The 21,274-nt window shown below is 45.0% G+C and overlaps 1 protein-coding gene across 1 annotated transcript; it reads right to left on the bottom strand.

Annotated features, from left to right (window-relative positions):
• Positions 1–18,691: 18,691 nt before the first annotated feature.
• On the bottom strand, positions 18,692–20,800 carry LOC115143720 (amphoterin-induced protein 1-like). The gene has a single exon (XM_029684193.2). The coding sequence runs from the start codon at positions 20,794–20,796 to the stop codon at positions 19,156–19,158; it is 1,641 nt and encodes a 546-aa protein (XP_029540053.1). The 5' UTR covers positions 20,797–20,800; the 3' UTR covers positions 18,692–19,155.
• Positions 20,801–21,274: the final 474 nt, after the last annotated feature.

Raw genomic sequence — 21,274 nt, 5'->3', positions numbered from 1 at the left:
ACCTAAGTATTTGTAGTTGTCCACGTATTCTAAGTCAGAGCCGTCCAGAGTAGTGATGTTGGACAGGCGGGTAGGTGCAGGTAGCGATCGGTTGAAGAGCATGCATTTAGTTTTACTTGTATTTAAGAGCAATTGGAGGCCACGGAAGGAGAGTTGTATGGCATTGAAGCTTGCCTGGAGGGTTGTTAACACAGTGTCCAAAGAAGGGCCGGAAGTATACAGAATGGTGTCGTCTGCGTAGAGGTGGATCAGAGACTCACCAGCAGCAAGAGCAACATCATTGATGTATACAGAGAAGAGAGTCGGTCCAAGAATTGAACCCTGTGGCACCCCCATAGAGACTGCCAGAGGTCCGGACAGCAGACCCTCCGATTTGACACACTGAACTCTATCAGAGAAGTAGTTGGTGAACCAGGCGAGGCAATCATTTGAGAAACCAAGGCTGTCGAGTCTGCCGATAAGGATGTGGTGGTTGACAGAGTCGAAAGCCTTGGCCAGATCAATGAATACGGCTGCACAGTAATGTTTCTTATCGATGGCGGTTAAGATATCGTTTAGGACCTTGAGCGTGGCTGAGGTGCACCCATGACCAGCTCTGAAACCAGATTGCATAGCAGAGAAGGTATGGTGAGATTCAAATGGTCGGTAATCTGTTTGTTGACTTGGCTTTCGAAGACCTTAGAAAGGCATGGTAGGATAGATATAGGTCTGTAGCAGTTTGGGTCAAGAGTGTCCCCCTTTGAAGAGGGGGATGACCGCAGCTGCTTTCCAATCTTTGGGAATCTCAGATGACAAGAAAGAGAGGTTGAACAGGCTAGTAATAGGGGTGGCAACAATTTCGGCAGATAATTTTAGAAAGAAAGGGTCCAGATTGTCTAGCCCGGCTGATTTGTAGGGGTCCAGATTTTTCAGCTCTTTCAGAACTTCAGCTGAATGGATTTGGGAGAAGGAGAAATGGGGAAGGCTTGGGCGAGTTGCTGTTGGGGGTGCAGTGCTGTTGACCGGGTAGGAGTTGCCAGGTGGAAAGCATGGCCAGCCGTAGAAAAATGCTTATTGAAATTCTCAATTATGGTGGATTTATCAGTGGTGACAGTGTTTCCTATCTTCAGTGCAGTGGGCAGCTGGGAGGAGGTGTTCTTATTCTCCATGGACTTTACAGTGTCCCAGAACTTTTTAGAGTTAGTGTTGCAGGAAGCAAATTTCTGCTTGAAAAAGCTAGCCTTGGCTTTTCTAACTGCCTGTGTATAACGGTTTCTAGCTTCCCTGAACAGCTGCATATCACGGGGCTGTTCGATGCTAATGCAGAACGCCATAGGATGTTTTTGTGTTGGTTAAGGGCAGTCAGGTCTGGGGAGAACCAAGGGCTATATCTGTTCCTGGTTCTAATTTTCTTGAATGGGGCATGTTTATTTAAGATTGTTAGGAAGGCGTTTTTAAAAATATCCAGGCATCCTCTACTGACGGGATGAGATCAATATCCTTCCAGGACACCCCGGCCAGGTCGATTAGAAAGGCCTGCTCGCTGAAGTGTTTCAGGGAGCGTTTTACAGTGATGAGTGGAGGTCGTTTGACCGCTGACCCATTACGGATGCAGGCAATGAGGCAGTGATCGCTGAGATCTTGGTTGAAGACAGCAGAGGTGTATTTAGAGGGGAAGTTGGTTAGGATGATATCTATGAGGGTGCCCGTGTTTAAGGCTTTGGGGGTACCTGGTAGGTTCATTGATAATTTGTGTGAGATTGAGGGCATCAAGTTTAGATTGTAGGATGGCTGGGGTGTTAAGCATGTTCCAGTTTAGGTCGCCTAGCAGCACGAGCTCTGAAGATAGATGGGGGGCAATCAGTTCACATATGGTGTCCAGAGCACAGCTGGGAGCAGAGGGTGGTCTATAGCAGGCGGCAACGGTGAGAGACTTGTTTTTAGAGAGGTGGATTTTTAAAAGTAGAAGTTCAAATTGTTTGGGTACAGACCTGGATAGTAGGACAGAACTCTGCAGGCTATCTTTGCAGTAGATTGCAACACCGCCCCCTTTAGCAGTTCTATCTTGTCTGAAAATGTTGTAGTTTGGAATTAAAATTTCTGAATTTTTGGTGGTCTTCCTAAGCCAGGATTCAGACACAGCTAGAACATCCGGGTTGGCAGAGTGTGCTAAAGCAGTGAAAAGAACAAACTTAGGGAGGAGGCTTCTAATGTTAACATGCATGAAACCAAGGCTATTACGGTTACAGAAGTCATCAAAAGAGAGCGCCTGGGGAATAGGAGTGGAGCTAGGCACTGCAGGGCCTGGATTCACCTCTACATCGCCAGAGGAACATAGGAGGAGAAGAATAAGGGTACGGCTAAAAGCAATAAGAATTGGTCGTCTAGAACGTCTGGAACAGAGAGTAAAAGGAGGTTTCTGGGGGCGATAAAATAGCATCAAGGTATAATGTACAGACAAAGGTATGGTAGGATGTGAGTACAGTGGAGGTAAACCTAGGTATTGAGTGATGAAGAGAGAGATATTGTCTCTAGAAACATCATTGAAACCAGGAGATGTCATTGCATGTGTGGGTGGTGGAAATAATAAGTTGGATAAGGTATAGTGAGCAGGACTAGAGGCTCTGCAGTGAAATAAGCCAATAAACACTAACCAGAACAGCAATGGACAAGACATATTGACATTAAGGAGAGGCATCCTTAGTCGAGTGATCAAAAGGGTCCAGGGAGTGGAGAGGTTGGTTTGGGGGTCACGGCGATTTAGACAGCTAGCCAGGACATCGGTAGCAAGCTAGCATAGGATGGAGGTCTGTTGTTAGCCACCTCTTGCGTTCCGTCAGTAGATTAGTGGAGTTCCGTGTTGTAGAGGGGATTAGTCCAAATCACACAACAACAAAAAAATAAAAACAATAGATATAGTTATAGAGGCCCAAGAAGAAACATGTTAATAATAAAAATAAATAAATTGTCCGATTGTCTATTCTGAGAGCATCCGGTAAGACAGCTAACGGTTAGCAGGCCGCAGATGGGCATTCAGGTAACGTCGCGACGGAGGAGCCAGCCGGATCTCCTTCGGGTAGATAACGTCGGCAGTCCAGTTGTGAGGGCCCGGAGGGGCTCCGTGTAGGCAGTAAAACGGGTCCGGATAGGTGACTGCAGCCCAGGAGTGATTGACGTATGATAATAAATGTAGATTTATTGTATGCTTGTATTTCTCATGCAGTTGACAACAGTACACAAATAGAAACACTTGCCACTTCAAATAATTCATGCTGAGTGTACAAAACATTAGGAACACCTTCCTAATATTGAGTTTTGCCCTCAGAACAGCCTCAATTCACCGGAGCATGGACTATACAAGGTCTCGAAAGGCCCATCTTGACTCTGAAGATTCCCACAGTTGTCATGTTGGCTGGGTGTTCTTTGGATGGTGAACCATTCTTGATTCACACAGGAAACTGTTGAGACTGAAAAACCCAACAGAGTTGCAGTTCTTGAAACACTCAAACCTGTGCGCCTGGCACCTACTACCATACCTCATTCAAAGGGACTTAAATCTTTTGTCTTGCCATATACCACACCTCTGGCATTATTGCATAATTATAAACTGGGTGGTGACAGCCGTTGTATATCAGACCGTATACCACAGGTATGACAAAGCATTTCTTTGTTACTGCTCTAATTAGGTTCAAAAATAGCATGGCTGGGCTGATGAGACAGTGGATTGTCCAGTCAGAACAGAGTAAATAGGCATTTTCCCAGGCAATCCGTGTTGCGTCACGCTAAGAACAGCCCTTGGCCGTGGTATATTGGCCATATACCACAAAGACCCGAGACACCTTATTGCTATTATAAACTGGCTGCCTGACCTCCACTATAAATTGCATTTAGACATGATCTCACATTTCTTTTAGACTAACATTTCGTTTTCAACAGCGGAGATTTGTATAAACCTTGCAAATGTCAGAGAGCCCGACAACTTTGTTTCAACATTCAAATTCGATCTCCAGATGTCGCATAGTAATGAACTTGTCGGGATGAGACAGACAGGCAGGCAGCTTTTCTCAGCCAGTCGAAATCATGAATCATTATTTTTTTATGGATATATACAAAGAACTTTCAATCGAAAACAGCTAAAACGAAACGAAGTGCAGTTAGTTTGCTGTCTTTCCAGCTTCAGTTTGAAGTGATCGTGTTAGCTGTGTTGTTGGCTTGCTCTGAATAGGTGTCCTGACGAGAGCACGTTTTCTACGCCAGTCGAAATCGCGCATCATCAGCTCATTGTTATGGATGTATGCAAATAAATGTCACTAGAAAACAGCTTAAACAAACGCAAATGCAGCTACTTTGCTGTCATTCTGTTTGCACTGTTTGACGTGACTGTAAATTAATCGCAGTTGGCTAGCATGCAAGGGATAAGAATGTTGCCAGCTAGTATGGCAATGGAACATTTAGAACGAACGACTGGGTCGCGTCCATAAACACAAAACAAAAAGACTGAAATATTGACAACATTTGGAAACATGGCAAGATCCCCCAAGACCTGTTCTCCATCTAACTGACCAATTGAGATTTCCCTGGAGGACTGGGTTGTGTTGTTAATCCTGGGAGGAACCGACCCCTCCTACTTCACACGAAGCATCCAATGGATCCCCATCTCTCAACCTACTGGCTACTGGCAGTATGAAGTAGACAGGTAATATTGTGGACGGCTAATGAATGAGTTTATGTGTAACAGAATAAAAGATTATCATTGTCCCACAGAAGACACCAACCAAATTCAAACTCATTAAGGATGATCAGTCACTGGTGTTATGCATACTTTTGTTGTTGATGGCTCTATAGAATAGTGACGCTATTTGTCTTAAGGTGGTAGGTAGCCTAGTGGTTAGAGCGTTAGGCCAGTAACTGAAAGGTTGGTGGATTGAATCCCCGAGCTGACAAGATAATAATCTGTCGTTCTGCCCCTGAACAAGGCAATTATCCCACTGTTCCTAGGCCGTCATTGTAAATAAGAGTTTGTTCTTAACGGACTTGCCTAGTAAATAAATATGTGCTCTGTCTGTTGCAGTACAATGGGAATACTGTGGCGTGTGCAGCTGGCTGCCAAGCTATGGTTGACTCTGGCACCACTGAGATCATCGGGCCTCCCAGGGATGTCAATAGCTGGGTGGGAGCATACAGGCAGGTTTCACTGGATCTCAATCTTATAAATGAACACAGTTTTGTGATGGATATTTGTGTTATGTTTTTCATATGTATAATAAACTGAAAAACCCATTTATGGTACTAATGTAAGTGGCTCAGCAAATTTCAGAAAATATTTAGGATACATTTCCTTACTACTTTACAGAGTATCATGAGATGCCTGAGATGACCTTTAACATCAATGGATTCAGCTTCACTCTCCCAACATCTGCCTATTTTTCCACAGTAAGTATCGCTAAAATGTAGTGTAATGTTCCGTTTGAGCATATATTGAGCGATGCTCAATAAGAAAGCTTAAGCCACACTTTGGTACAGACCTGGTGCCGGAACGAATCATTTGGATGGGCCTTTGATTTCCATAGGGGGGGGGAGTTTTTTCACGGGACCTCCTATGTGTACGCACGTGCTAGCCCGTTTACAGTTTTGTATGCCTGTAACAGTAGCTTAAAAACCATAGGCAGCTTGTGAGTTTCAAGTTTCGGGAAGCGTACAATTTATCCTTCCATTTCTACTGATCTCCATGCCAGTTATTCTTTGTATATGCACATTTTTGTGTAAAAGTTTCATTTCAATAATAACGTTTTTGTTTCTCAAAATCTTTGTCACATTGTTAATCATAAAAATCTGAAGTAAAATGATAAAAATCTAAAAGTTCAAATGAAACTATGGCGAGAGCACTAGCCCCTGCCCTCAACCTACAGTATTAGCCAATGTGTGTTGTTCAATGGCTACATTCCATGAGACTTGAAAAATAATAATAACATGCAGTGCTTGACAACCTGTTTATCCACTTGTCCTTCAGACGAGGAGGTGACTGAAAATGTTGTTTGATGCAAGAAACCACTTTACAAAATAACATTTATTATTATTCCCATACAATTATTACAGAGAATCAGACAAATTATGCTACGCTCTGCCTATTGGCTACTTAGTTTATTCAAGACTTTCTCAAAATACAACACATCCCTTTTGCGACATTAAAAGGCTCTTTATCTGATTACTTTTCCAAGATGGTGAGAAATGCACACATTTTGTGCTCTTGTAGGAAGCAACCACATTGTTGACTAGAAATGAGCTATAACTGGGTTAATAACTCACTAATTAGCTAAGAATATGAACAAATGTGTGCAAATGTGGCTACATGCAGCTCTCACTTTGATCTCAAGAGCATCTACTGGCGACTGATCATACTGTAGCCTAAACAGCCCAGTTCAAAGTGAATGGCACAGATCCATATATGGCAATGGCTATTTGCATATAGGCCTACTGCAGCTCTGATTGGTTATGGCGCACTGGTCTGTGTAAAGTATGGGCCTGAGTGGTGCCTGTCAATGCAATAGAATCCTACTCCAATGCCTATAAGAAAATCTCTTGCACAGTTAGTTTTGCATACTAAATCTTGCATAGTTCATTTTGTTTCGGTATATTATGTTGAAAGTGGCTAATATTGCATTGATTCGATTACAATTCCCACAGTAGAGCAAAACGTTTATAGTGTTAACTAAAAGAGAATACTGTAGAAAGTTGAGTGAAGTTCAGTCTCGTGCTTCTCTGCACCAGCTCATATTTCTTCTGGTTGGCAGTCTGAGTGGAGCTGCTCGCCCGCACGCAGTTGAGGGAACATTGCCTTACAATGTTCTCACCTTACAATGTTCCAGAGTGGCGCAGCAGTCTAAGGCACTGCATCTCAGTGCAAGAGGGACTCTTCCTGGTTCGAATCCAGGCTGTATCACATCCGGCCGTGATTGGGAGTCCCATAGGGACTGGCCCAGCGTCGTCTGGGTTTGGCTGGGGTAGGCCGTCATTGTAAATAAGAATTTGTTGTTAATTGACTTGCCGAGTTAAATAAAAAATAAACATGCTGACCAGACCACTCCTGCGCATGTTGATTTTGTCCACCCACACCGGATGCAATCAGGACAAGCAGGTTGAAATATCAAAACGAACTCTGAACCAACTTGGGGACAGGTCAAAAAGTTTTGAACATTTATGGCAATTTAACTAGCAGGCTTGCTGTTGCTAGCTAAATTGTCCTGGGATATAAACATTGGGTTGTTATTTTACCTGATATGCAAGGTCCTCTACTCGGACAATTAATCCACAGATAAAATGGTAAACTGAGTTTCTTTCTACTAATCTCTCCTCCTTCAGGCTTTTTCTTCTTCTTCTTTGGACTTTATATGGAAGTTGGAAACCAACTGTAAGGTGCATTACCACTACCAACTGGACTGGAGTGTGGACCTCAATTAATCTTTCAATCACCCATGTGGGTATAAAAACCAATGAGGAGATGGCACGTGGGTATATGCTCCTAAAAACCCATGAGGAGATGGCACGTGGGTATATGCTCCTAAAAACCAATGAGGAGATGGGAGAGGCGGGACTTGCAGTGCGTCAAATGTCACAAATAGAACCAAGTTCTATTTTAGCGCCTGGCTACGCATACGCTCGTTGACGTACGCAAGTATTGTGGGTGCAATGATTGAATAACATGTATGTGTACATTTATTTTGCAACGCACGCGACACGAGTGGCGTGGTCAGAATCTCACATGCTGACCAGAGCACCCCCTCGCATGTGTCCGCCATCACGCAGATGTTCATTTTTGTCCACACACCAGACGCGATCAGAACACGCAGGTTGAAATATCAAAACGAACTCTGAACCAACTATATTAATTTGGGGACAGGTCGAAAAGCATTAAACATTTATTGTAATTTAGCTAGCTAGCTTGCTGTTGCTAGCTAATTTGTCCTGGGATATAAACACTGGGTTGTTATTTTACCTGAAATTCAGGGTCCTCTACTCCGACAGTTACTCCACAGATAAAAGGGTCAACCGAGTTTGTTTCTAGTAAATGCTCCTCCTTCAGACTTCTTCTTCTTTGGACTTTATATGGCGGTTGGCAACCAACTTTCAGGTGCATTATCAGCACCAACTGAAGTGTGGAACTCAGTTCATCTTTCAATCACCCATGTGGGTGTATGTTGCTAAAAACTGTTGAGGAGGACATGGGAGAGGCAGGACTTGCAGAGGGTCAAGAGTCACAAATAGAACCAAGTTCTATTTTAGCGCCTGACTACACAGGTGATCGTTGACATGTGGGTGCAATGACTGAATAGCATGTATGTGCACATTTATTTTTGCAACGCTCGCACACCCGACTTGAGCGGTGTGGTCAGCATGTCAGAGGTTCCTGCACCAGTGAGCTTCTGACGTTTCCACTGGATATATGAGATAATCAATCATGATATTTAGATTTTCCAAATACTGAGGAACTATCATTCGCAATGGACATAAATAAAACGGTACATTTTCTTCATTTTTCCTTGGCTTGTACGAGGCGAAGAAAAGAGTGGTGTACAAGTTAAGACAATCAGACATTGCCAAATGGATGCACCGTATTTTCGCCACAACCCTCTACCTTTCTTCTTGATGCAACGTTTTAAGATCATACATTTACATTTAAGTCATTTAGCAGACGCTCTTATCCAGAGCGACTTACAAATTGGTGCTTTCACCTTATGACATCCAGTGGAACAGCCACTTTACAATAGTGCATCTAGGTCTTTTAAGGGGGGTGAGAAGGATTACTTTATCCTATCCTAGGTATTCCTTAAAGAGGTGGGGTTTCAGGTGTCTCCGGAAGGTGGTGATTGACTCCGCTGTCCTGGCGTCGTGAGGGAGTTTGTTCCACCATTGGGGGCCAGAGCAGCGAACAGTTTTGACTGGGCTGAGTGGGAACTGTACTTCCTCAGTGGTAGGGAGGCGAGCAGGCCAGAGGTGGATGAACGCAGTGCCCTTGTTTGGGTGTAGGGCCTGATCAGAGCCTGGAGGTACTGAGGTGCCGTTCCCCTCACAGCTCCGTAGGCAAGCACCATGGTCTTGTAGCGGATGCGAGCTTCAACTGGAAGCCAGTGGAGAGAGCGGAGGAGCGGGGTGACGTGAGAGAACTTGGGAAGGTTGAACACCAGACGGGCTGCGGCGTTCTGGATGAGTTGTAGGGTTTAATGGCACAGGCAGGGAGCCCAGCCAACAGCGAGTTGCAGTAATCCAGACGGGAGATGACAAGTGCCTGGATTAGGACCTGCGCCGCTTCCTGTGTGAGGCAGGGTCGTACTCTGGGATGTTGTAGAGCATGAACCTACAGGAACGGGCCACCGCCTTGATGTTATTTGAGAACGACAGGGTGTTGTCCAGGATCACGCCAAGGTTCTTAGCGCTCTGGGACGAGGACACAATGGAGTTGTCAACCGTGATGGCGAGATCATGGAACGGGCAGTCCTTCCCGGGAGGAAGAGCAGCTCCGTCTTGCCGAGGTTCAGCTTGAGGTGATGATCCGTCATCCACACTGATATGTCTGCCAGACACGCAGAGATGCGATTCGCCACCTGGTCGTCAGAAGGGGGAAAGGAGAAGATTAATTGTGTGTCGTCTGCATAGCAATGATAGGAGAGACCATGTGAGGTTATGACAGAGCCAAGTGACTTGGTGTATAGCGAGAATAGGAGAGGGCCTAGAACAGAGCCCTGGGGGACACCAGTGGTGAGAGCACGTGGTGAGGAGACGGATTCTCGCCACGCCACCTGGTAGGAGCGACCTGTCAGGTAGGACGCAATCCAAGCGTGGGCCGCGCCGGAGATGCCCAACTCGGAGAGGGTGGAGAGGAGGATCTGATGGTTCACAGTATCGAAGGCAGCCGATAGGTCTAGAAGGATGAGAGCAGAGGAGAGAGAGTTAGCTTTAGCAGTGCGGAGCGCCTCCGTGATACAGAGAAGAGCAGTCTCAGTTGAATGACTAGTCTTGAAACCTGACTGATTTGGATCAAGAAGGTCATTCTGAGAGAGATAGCGGGAGAGCTGGCCAAGGACGGCACGTTCAAGAGTTTTGGAGAGAAAAGAAAGAAGGGATACTGGTCTGTAGTTGTTGACATCGGAGGGATCGAGTGTAGGTTTTTTCAGAAGGGTGCAACTCTCGCTCTCTTGAAGACGGGAGGGACGTAGCCAGCGGTCAGGGATGAGTTGATGAGCGAGGTGAGGTACGGGAGAAGGTCACCGGAGATGGTCTGGAGAAGAGAGGAGGGGATAGGGTCAAGCGGGCAGGTTGTTGGGCGGCCGGCCGTCACAAGACGCGAGATGTCATCTGGAGAGAGAGGGGAGAAAGAGGTCAGAGCACAGGGTAGGGCAGTGTGAGCAGAACCAGCGGTGTCGTTTGACTTAGCAAACGAGGATCGGATGTCGTCGACCTTCTTTTCAAAATGGTTGACGAAGTCATCTGCAGAGAGGGGAGGAGGGGGGAGGGGGAGGAGGATTCAAGAGGGAGGAGAAGGTGGCAAAGAGCTTCCTAGGGTTAGAGGCAGATGCTTGGAATTTAGAGTGGTAGAAAGTGGCTTTAGCAGCAGAGACAGAGGAGGAAAATGTAGAGAGGAGGGAGTGAAAGGATGCCAGGTCCGCAGGGAGGCGAGTTTTCCTCCATTTCCGCTCGGCTGCCCGGAGCCCTGTTCTGTGAGCTCGCAATGAGTCGTCGAGCCACGGAGCGGGAGGGAGGACCGAGCCGGCCTGGAGGATAGGGGACATAGAGAGTCAAAGGATGCAGAAAGGGAGGAGAGGAGGGTTGAGGAGGCAGAATCAGGAGATAGGTTGGAGAAGGTTTGAGCAGAGGGAAGAGATGATAGGATGGAAGAGGAGAGAGTAGCGGGGGAGAGAGAGCGAAGGTTGGGACGGCGTGATACCATCAGAGTAGGGGCAGTGTGGGAAGTGTTGGATGAGAGCGAGAGGGAAAAGGATACAAGGTAGTGGTCGGAGACTTGGAGGGAGTTGCAATGAGGTTAGTGGAGGAACAGCATCTAGTAAAGATGAGGTCGAGCGTATTGCCTGCCTTGTGAGTAGGGGGGAAGGTGAGAGGGTGAGGTCAAAAGAGGAGAGGAGTGGAAAGAAGGAGGCAGAGAGGAATGAGTCAAAGGTAGACGTGGGGAGGTTAAAGTCGCCCAGAACTGTGAGAGGTGAGCCGTCCTCAGGAAAGGAGCTTATCAAGGCATCAAGCTCATTGATGAACTCTCAGAGGGAACCTGGAGGGCGATAAATGATAAGGATGTTAAGCTTGAAAGGGCTGGTAACTGTGACAGCATGGAATTCAAAGGAGGCGATAGACAGATGGGTAAGGGGAGAAAGAGAGAATGACCACTTGGGAGAGATGAGGATCCCGGTGCCACCACCCCGCTGACCAGAAGCTCTCGGGGTGTGCGAGAGCACGTGGGCGGACGAAGAGAGAGCAGTAGGAGTAGCGGTGTTGTCTGTGGTGATCCATGTTTCCGTCAGAGCCAAGAAGTCGAGGGACTGGAGGGAGGCATAGGCTGAGATGAACTCTGCCTTGTTGGCCGCAGATCGGCAGTTCCAGAGGCTACCGGAGACCTGGAACTCCACGTGGGTCGTGCGCGCTGGGACCACCAGATTAGGGTGGCCGCGGCCATGCGGTGTGGAGCGTTTGTATGGTCTGTGCAGAGAGGAGAGAACAGGGATAGACAGACACATATTTGACAGGCTAGAGAAGAGGCTACGCTAATGCAGAGGAGATTGGAATGACAAGTGGACTACACGTCTCGACTGTTCAGAAAGTTAAGCTTACGTAGCAAGAATCTAATTGACTAAAATGATTAAAATGATACAGTACTGCTGAGGTAGGCTAGCTGCGTTGTTGACACTACCCTAATCAAGTCGTTCCGTTGAGTGTGAAGTCTACAATGCTGCTTTTCGGGGGCAAGCTGGCTAGCTAGCAGTGTTGGTTACGTTACGTTGCGTTAGGAGAACGACAATAGCTGGCTAGCTAACCTAGAAAATCGCTCTAGACTACACAATTATCTTTGAAACAAGACGGCTATGTAGCTAGCTATGTAGCTAGCTACGATCAAACAAATCACACCGTTGGGACTGTAATGAAATGAAATGAAAATATGATACTACCGGTGGAGCGAAGCGGAATGCGACCGGAATGCGAAAGTTCTATTCAGTAGACGTTGGCTGGCTATTGGCTAGCTAGGAGTGTCTCCTACGTTAAGGACGACAAAATAGCTGGCTAGCTAACCTCGGTAAATTAAGATAATCACTAAGACTACACACTCTAACTACACAATTATCTTGGATACGAAGACAGCAAAGACAACTATGTAGCTAGCTAACACTACACTAATCAAGTCGTTCAGTTGAGTGTGATAGTTACTACAGTGCTACGGTAGACGGTGAACGTGTTGGGCAGATAGGAGACGACGAAATACGATAATTACGCAATTATCTTTGATACAACGACGACTATGTAGCTAGCTAAGAAGAAATTGCTAAGATTAGACAAATCAGACCGTTGTACTATAATGAAATGTAATGAAATGTAATGAAAAAGTTATACAACCTGCAGACCGAAGCGCGGATGCGACCGGCTCGCTCCAACCCGGAAATAATCATACTCAAGACACATTATATTCACACATATTTTAGACGCTTTTCACTGACAGCCGCAACTCAATAAGCTAGACCTATTGCCAAGTGCACTACTCAGTTGGCGGGCTTCCCAAACACACTTGTGTTTTAAAATAATACACAGCTATTTAAAAAAATAAAAAATAATAATGATCGACTGTGGCTAAGTTATGTTCCCTGGTGAAGTATTTTGAATGATTTTATTTAGACAGGAGTAGTTGTATAATTTTGGCGAAATCCAGTATCCTAAAAGTGCACTGTGCACCCGCCACTTTCCTTTCCAAAACGCAAGAGGCTGAAACCAGAGATCGTTATATAATGATAAGATGCTCATGTCTCCGCTCTAAAAATGGAAGTCTTTGTCTCAAAGGCGGAAAGGCAGGCGACAAGCTTCAGCCTGCATATTATTCGATAGAAACGCATTGGGCTTATACTGGACAGATTTTGGCTAGAGTGTGCCCTCTCGCTTCGCCTCTTCCTCTCTGCTGTATGTAGCCTATGTACATAATCTGATGCTGTCTGGCCAGAAGTAGTATGACATGCCATAATCTTTTGGTCCAGACAACATCAGATTGTTTGTCTCTGTCAAATAAATGATCAATATTTCAGTATTTTATTTGGACAGACAAGGAGATACGGTAGGGTGGGCCAGGCCCTCTAAGGCCCGCCCATAACTCCAGTCACTCAATTTAAAATCACCACAATAACTCCAGTCACTCAATTTAAAATCACCACAATGTGCCAATGCTATTACTGAAATCTCTATTCTTTGTTGCAATGTAAGGACTCAACATTGTTAAGATCAGAGAGAAACTTTTCCACTAGCCCTGCTGCTATGTGTCCCCTGGCGACCGGTTCATACATAAAACATCCTCTGTTCAGGCTGCAAAGATGTCGGTTTCCTCCTTAATACTATTTTTCTCACCACCATGTGGAGTGGCTAATGTTACTTCCGGATGTTGCTGACCATGTTCAGGCAGGGGTAAACAACAGACCCCCCCCCCGGTGTGCAACATCCAGAAGTTGGTGGTGAAAAATATTATGCATATTGGCCTCCCGAATGGCGCAGTGATCTAAGGCAGTAGCTGTGCCACTAGAGATTCTCCCGCGACCGAGAGACCCATTGACGTCCGGGTCAGGGGAGGGTTTGGCCGGCAGCGATGTCCTTGTCCCATCGCGCTTTAGCAACTCCTGTGTCGGGCCGGGCGCAGTGCACGCTGACACGGTTGCCAGGTGTACAGTGTTTCCTCCGACACATTGGTGCGGCTGGCTTCTGGGATAAGTGGGCATTGTGCCAAGAAGCAATGCGGCTTGGTTGGGTTGTGTTTCGGAGGACGCACGGCTTGACCTTCGCCTCTCAATTGGTTACCACGAAATTGGGGAGAAAAAGGGATAAAAGTAAAAAAATAAAAAAATAAAAAGTGCATATTTTCCCATTTTTTCCTTCCACCCACAGACCATTAAATCGGGAAAAGGAGGAAACCGACGCCGTTCCAGCCTGAATGGAGGATGTGTTTCTGTACGAACCTGTCGCTAGGGGACACGAGTGTATCACCGTCTGGGCACATTAAGTCTAGATGATAGTGGACAATAGCGCCCACTAGCGGCTGTCCAGGCTACTTTTCCACCTGCAGTTATACTCCGTTTTCTTCTCTCTCCAGTATGGCTCCAGTTGTAGTACTGGTTTTGCTTGGGACAATGATCAGTGGATCCTGGGTGAGGTCTTCATGAGGCAGTTTTACACAATCTTTAACAGAGACCAGAACTGTGTGGGCTTGGCCCAGGCTGAATCGTTCTGATATTTCTTCATTTCTTTATTTTTGGGGATTTGTGTGTATTGTTTTGTATTGTTAGATATTACTGCACTGTTGGAGCTAGAAACACAAGCATTTCGCTGCACCTGCGATAACATCTGCTAAATATGTGGATGCTGACAACCACGCTGGTGCCCCAACATGCCTGTCTGCATCTGACTCTGAAAGATTCACCAGGACCGACCATCATTATTCCAGTTCTGCTTACATCTGAAGTGAACTGCAGACAGGTAATGAAAAGTGAACAAGCTCCACTACTGTGCGATTATTCCAATTATGCGAATAAAACAAAGTTAACCTGTATCAGATTTGTGATTTATTAAGTCTATTGTGCTGTTTTGCAAATGTGGTAGTTTGACTATTGACATGGATTCTCGTTCAGATTAACCAGGTTGATTATGGGCCCATTCACAGTGTTAGACTGCATGTTCAGCTAAATCTTTCACAATACAGTCCACTAGATGGCATGAAAACCCATAGACTCACAAATACACTATATTATCGGCAGTCATTTCATTAAATCAGGAGGGGGCTTACAGAGAAAGGATGAGTCATCTTCTGAATTCAGTCTACATACACACACACAACTACATGCCAATCATTGAGCATCAGCAGGCACTGACTGCATGCACCATGCCATCTGTGCTTGCTCTAAATACAGTCATCTTAGATTCAGGTCGTTCTTACATTTCTGCTGCGGGTTGATTGGTTCTAATTATAAACTATGCTTGAATATCTACTAGCTGGAAATGTGTCATTACCACACCTCAATACTTCCTATTACTTAACTATTTGTGACAATACATATTGTACAGTATGTTACTGCAAGGCAGTAGACCTAGTTGAAGTAAAAATGTGCAGGGATCTTTACATTTGTCATACACTCTCATCCAGAGCGACTTACTGTAGTACATTTTCATATTGGTCCCCCATTGGATTTGAACCCACAACCCTGGCATTGAAAGAGCCATGCTCTACCAACTGAACCACATGGGACCTAAGCATCTGCTGACATATCACCCAGTTTAATCAAACCTGTCAAAACCTGGATGATTTTGCTTTTGGTCAGCGTTGCTAAATCAGGGATTACGTCCCAAATGGCACCCTATTCCCTAACCAGAGGCAAATGGGCCCTCGTCAAAGGTAGTGCACTATATAGCCTTTTGGAATGAACCCAGGGTCTTTAGACTTCCCTCTCCAGTCCTCTTGAATCATTAATATAGTAGAAGTCTTAATTTACACTTTAGCAGTATTACATTAGCGGGTTCTGGCACACACGTCTTCATATTATAGAATCTAGATGGAAATATACCTTTACTTCTGCAGATATTGACACTTAATCCATAATGACATCGAGTACAGTAATTCAGATTGGTGATAAACACAAACCCACACAGAAAAACACTGTCCTTCCCTCGGTTTACCTGTAATTAAGTTACCTGTAAATGGCAAAAGGGATGTGATGGTGTGCACCTACAGCCACAAGACAGTGCCAAAGGTAAATGGTCCAAAAGAGGGAGAATAAAAAGCCTGCATCAAATGGTGCCTGAAGAAAGTAAACAGACTGCTTCTCCAGTGAACTGAGTTTTCACCTCAGTGATCCTGTGAGTTCTAACATTTCACCCCCTAGTGATCACAGTACATGTCATTAGGGTAATCTGCTGTAGAAAAAGAAGCCAGTGGAGTGGCATGCCATTTGGCCCCGTGAGCAGGCCTGAATATCATGCTTCACTAACACTGGACACTGGCGTCACAATATCGCAAGGAGGGCTGTAAATAAAGCATCAATTCTAGGCGATCAGATATTGACAGTAGTGGGGAAAAGTACCCATTTGTCATACTTGAATAAAAGTAAAGATACCTTAATAGAAAAGGACTCAAGTAAAAGTTAGTCACCCAGTAAAATACTTGAGTAAGTTTTTGGTTTAAAAGTACCTCTAATTGCTCAAATATACTTAAATATCAAAAGTAAAAGTAAATACTATAAATCATTTCAAATATTATATTAAGCAAACCTGAAAACATGATTTTCTTGATTTTTATTTGCGGATTGCCAGGGGCAGACTCCAACACTCATTTATAAATTAAGCATTTTCATATGGGAGTAAAAAGTAGATATTTTCTTTATGAATGTAGTGGAGTCAAAGTAATCAAAAATATAAATAGTAAAGTAGTAAAGTACAATAGTAAATAGTAAAGTACAGATAAACTACCAAAAACACTACTTACACAGTCGCTAGTGAAAGTCTACACATCCCTTGCACAGTCTTCACATGTTGCTGCATGTTGCTGCATGTTGCCCTAAGAGTTGTGCAAAATTGGAAGAATATGATTCCAAATCATTCACAGCTGTAAAGGCTGCTATAGGTGCTTCCACCAAGTATTACCTCTGAGATGTTAGGACATACGCAATCAATACAAAATGTTGTATTTCTTAGTCATTTGGAAAATGTTCTATAAATGTTCTATAATGTGGAGCACATTGTATAGATCGATAGGAAAAAAATCTAATTTAATCTGTTTTTTTTAATACAATTTTAAGGCAGAAAAATGTGAAGACTGTGCAAGGGGTGTGTAGACTTCCACTAGGCACTGTAATAAGTAATTCAAAGTATTTTTACTTAGTTATGTGTCTCTTGAATGCTTCTTTCCAAGAAAAACACAGTATCATCACACTTCATGTTTTGGAAGTTTGAGGTTGTGAATACAGTTGACAGGTACAATGGATGAACAGGAAGGCATTTGAGAGCATAGCAGAGAGATTCTGACAAAAGTCTGTCATTACAGATTCATGTCTTTGTACTTGACCCAACAATTCATAAGCAGTAAGTAGTAAGTAACACAGACATACAGTAGGCAAACGCAGAACATCTGGCTACCGCAAAGACACATAATACTTTTACATACGTATATAAACAGATAACAATTACTCAGCTGATTCCCTTTGTGAGTGTATAAGAGATTAAACACCAGTTACGCTTGAAATATTTCAACCAATCATTGCTTGGTCAGAGATGATACATTTTTCTTCAGGAGATTATAATGCAGTCTTTATACAGAAGAGCCAGAGGTCCAATAGCTTCTACCAGAAATGACCATGTCAATTGTCAAATGTAAGGGTCTTCAAAGCATAACAAGATTATAGGTTATGATAATATTCTCATATAACATTATCTGTCTTTAATTTACAACTCCTCTGCTAGTATGCAAAAGCACATACAGTATCTTGCAACATCTTTATATAATAATGTATACTGTAGGGATACATACTATTAAACATCTGATTAATAGATAGTTAGATAATGTATATACACATACATATGAAACTATATGACCCTGAGCAGGCAGAAACATAGACATGAATGGATAGCTTAAGAAAGTCTTGCTTCTGAAAATGTTAGTGGCACATGTTTTGTTGTGTGTGTTCAGTAACTGTTTTACTGTGAGTTAATAATGGGCCTTTCAGCTTATACTATAGGTTTGAGTATTTGGTCTTAAGAGGTGGGAGTCTGTCTTCAGAGATGTCCCTCTATAACAGCAGCGCAGTAAGTTTCTCCATCAAGGTACTGAAATTACGATGGCACCTGGTTTCAAGTTAAGAGGGCCAGAGATTCTCAGGTTGAAAAGCAGTTAGTCAAGGTTAGGTCATATCTAATGAAGTGTGTTAAGAAACCCCCATAGCATACAACTGGACTGAGTGACTAAACAGAGGTTCAGGTACAAAACAAGAGCTCAAACTTCATTGAGCTCAAACCTGATTTTCAGCTGGGTAACATTAGCATCTGACTGCTTCTTGACCATTTTTTCTGAGCTCATGGTGCTGGCATAATATCAATGACTTTTGTTTATATTATACCTCCTACATCAATCCTTAATCTTAGTTGTGTCTGTTTAGCAATACAAGAATGACAGTAGAATATCTGTTGTTCCAGTGCTAAGAGTTGTGTTTCCTTCCCAAGCTCAACTGTGGCAGGGGTGCTAAGTAGGCTAGCGTATTAGCTGTACTACTGGCTGCTATTTCTACCATGTTTATAAGACAATCGCCCAGTCTGCATTTGTCCGTTTGCTTAGGGACTTGAACCCATGCCCAGAAGTACTCAGTGGATTTTCACAGCAACTCCCTTTGGTAGGACTGGGCCTGGCTGCTAACAAATATCCTTTCTGTCCCACACTGTTCCATTAGCATCCACCCCCCCCCCAATAATGACTAAGTGACAGAGACTATTATTAGCCTGGTGATCCAGGCGTCACAGCAGCACAGATGTATTGGAGCAATGTTGAGTCTATTCAAGTGAATACACTTCAATGCTGCTTCTGTTGGTTGCATAAATTCAGCTACAACTCATAACGTATGTGTGCCCCTTGTCACTGGAAAGAATCAACAATATTGGTATTCTAACACAAAGGGATGAAGCATTTGAGGAACACATAGATTGCTACAGAATAAATTAGTGAGAATGAATCCTCATTTGGTTGAAAGTTCTTGTTTTATAAAAAGACAAGATAGTGTAATCCCACTATGTAAAGCTACTTACCCTATTGAATTTCTACATGTGGAAAATGGATAGCCTCCTCCTGCTTCATGAGCAAGTTACAGTCCTACTGAGGCAGCTGAGTCACCCATCCTCCACCCTCCCCCCAGTGTTTTTATGTGGAAGATCCTCCAGGTGAAGCGAAACACCATCTCACACAACAATAGGGGTGTCCGAGTACACAGAGCTCAGAGACTCTGCGTCTGACTTCCTTCTCTGTTCCTGCCTCCCTCTGTCCTCCTCCTGCCACTCCTCATCCTCCTCCCCACATGGGCTCAGTCGCCCATTCTGCTCCAGCAGGCCCTTTGGGTCCAGGTAGGTGACATGCCTGTTAAAGGGAGGCTTGTCAAAGGCACCCCCTCCACCTCCGCCCCCCTCCGGGCCTGTGTCCTCATGGGTGGGAGAGACGCTAAGGATGGAGGAGTGAAGGCTGTCCCCCGGGGCTCTTTTGTCCAGGCCCTGGCCCGGGCAGCAGATGCAGCTGCAGGGTGTGAGGTAGAGGTAGATGAGCACCATCATCGCACTGGCCAAACAGCCCACCAATGTGGTGTAGGCCGTCTTCATGCCCTCCTGCCCTCCAGCCTGAGTGGCGTTGTGCACTAACACAGTCACATACAGGGTCTCATTGAAGGATTCCCCCACTGCGTAACAGGTGTAGATCCCAGAGTCCTCTAGCGTGATGGGGCCGACCTGCAGGCTGCCGTCGCTGAGGACCCTGGAACTCTGGTTACCAGAAGACAACTGCACATTGCCGGGAAGGACCCAGCTCTTCAGCATGTACCTCTGCCTAGTGTCACAGCCCAGTCTAATGAACTGCTCAAGGTAGGCCTCCTCGTCTAAAATGGTCACTGCGCTGCAATTCAGATGGACCTTGTTCAGCTCCAGGGTGAGTGCCTTCTCCTTCTGTGTGCCTGGGAGGAGGCAGGTGTGGTCGTCTCTGAAATCAGTGGCAGAGCTGAGCTCCTGGCGGTGCCAGCGGGCCAGCATGCTGTACAGCTCACAGCTGCAGGGCAGCGGGTTGTTGTGGAAGTAGAGGCCATTCTTGATCCAGGCAGGCAGGACCTGGAGCTCCTGTATGGGCAGCAGTTTGAGCCGATTGGTGGACACGTCCAACAGAGTGAGCTTCTCCAGCCGATTCCTCTCTTTGACCAGCTCCAGGGGGAAGCGTTGGATCTGGTTCTGACTGAGGTAGAGCTTCTGCAGGCTGTTGAGGCTGGAGAAGGCAGTGCGGTCAATCTGGGAGATGTAGTTGTTGTAAAGCAGAAGCACTTCCAGGTGCTCCAGGGGCTCGAAGATGAACTCCTCCAGAATTTTCAGGCCATTTGAGGAAAGGTCCAGGTAGCGCAACCGTGTGACATATAGGAAGGCCTCGGAAGAGAGGAAGGTGAGGCCGTTGTGGCTGAGCAGGAGGCTGTGCAGCATGCTGAGCTTGACAGGGGTCCATTCAGCTTTCAGTTTACTGATTTGGTTGAAGCTAAGGTCCAGCACAGCAGTGTAGCGAGGAAAAGCCATGGGGATGCTGGTCAGGTTCATCTTGGAGCAGCTAACGATGTTGCTGGCGCACAAACAGGTTTTGTGGCAGGTGACAGATTTTGAGCTGGTTGTTGCTCCTGAAGGCAGTAGGAGACTCAGGACCAGAAGGGCAAAGAGCCCCTTAATAGACACTCCTTCTATGGCACAGCGGGAACCAGAGAGTTTGCCATCCACCATGTCAGGTGCAGGCATGGTAGAGGATGTTGAATGTATTTTTAGATAGGGAATCTTAGTCTTCACAATGCAGAATTTAGACTTCATATGACATACATCCTCAATCGGCCATGTGCTGAAAGAAAATATATTGGAGGTCAGCAGCACATTGCTTCCCTTTACCTTGATATTTGTAGTGTCCCCTGGCTAAAATTATGCCAACACCTAGCAATAACATAAAACAACCACATGACAGTCATAACTCACACACGTGGTCTGTCAAGCATAGTAAATGCGCTACTAAACAGTAATAGATGAGCAGAATATCTTCCATGCACTTTAACCATACGCACATGGTAGACTTACCGGGATGCATTGCACCACAGGACCGCTACAAGTTCCCATAATAAGTTGAACTTCATGCGTCTCAGAACAGACATCGAATACACTGCATACATTACATCCTACATGTCTAGCCACATTAGCCACAAAAAGCACTGCCGATATCCTATTGCTAAAGAGGAGAGTAGGCTATCTATTATTAATAAAGCCAAAACAATTTAAATACTTTTCTATTAGCTGATGC

Source organism: Oncorhynchus nerka, linkage group LG15, assembly GCF_034236695.1.
Source record: "Oncorhynchus nerka isolate Pitt River linkage group LG15, Oner_Uvic_2.0, whole genome shotgun sequence".
In the NCBI taxonomy this organism is placed as follows: domain Eukaryota; kingdom Metazoa; phylum Chordata; class Actinopteri; order Salmoniformes; family Salmonidae; genus Oncorhynchus; species Oncorhynchus nerka.
Note: the sequence above shows the minus strand (reverse complement) of the source record. Positions and strands in the feature narration are given on the sequence as shown.

Excerpts from the sequence above, each read along its gene's own strand:
- LOC115143720 (XM_029684193.2), bottom strand. The coding sequence starts at position 20,796 with ATGAAGTCTAAATTCTGCATTGTGAAGACTAAGATTCCCTATCTAAAA.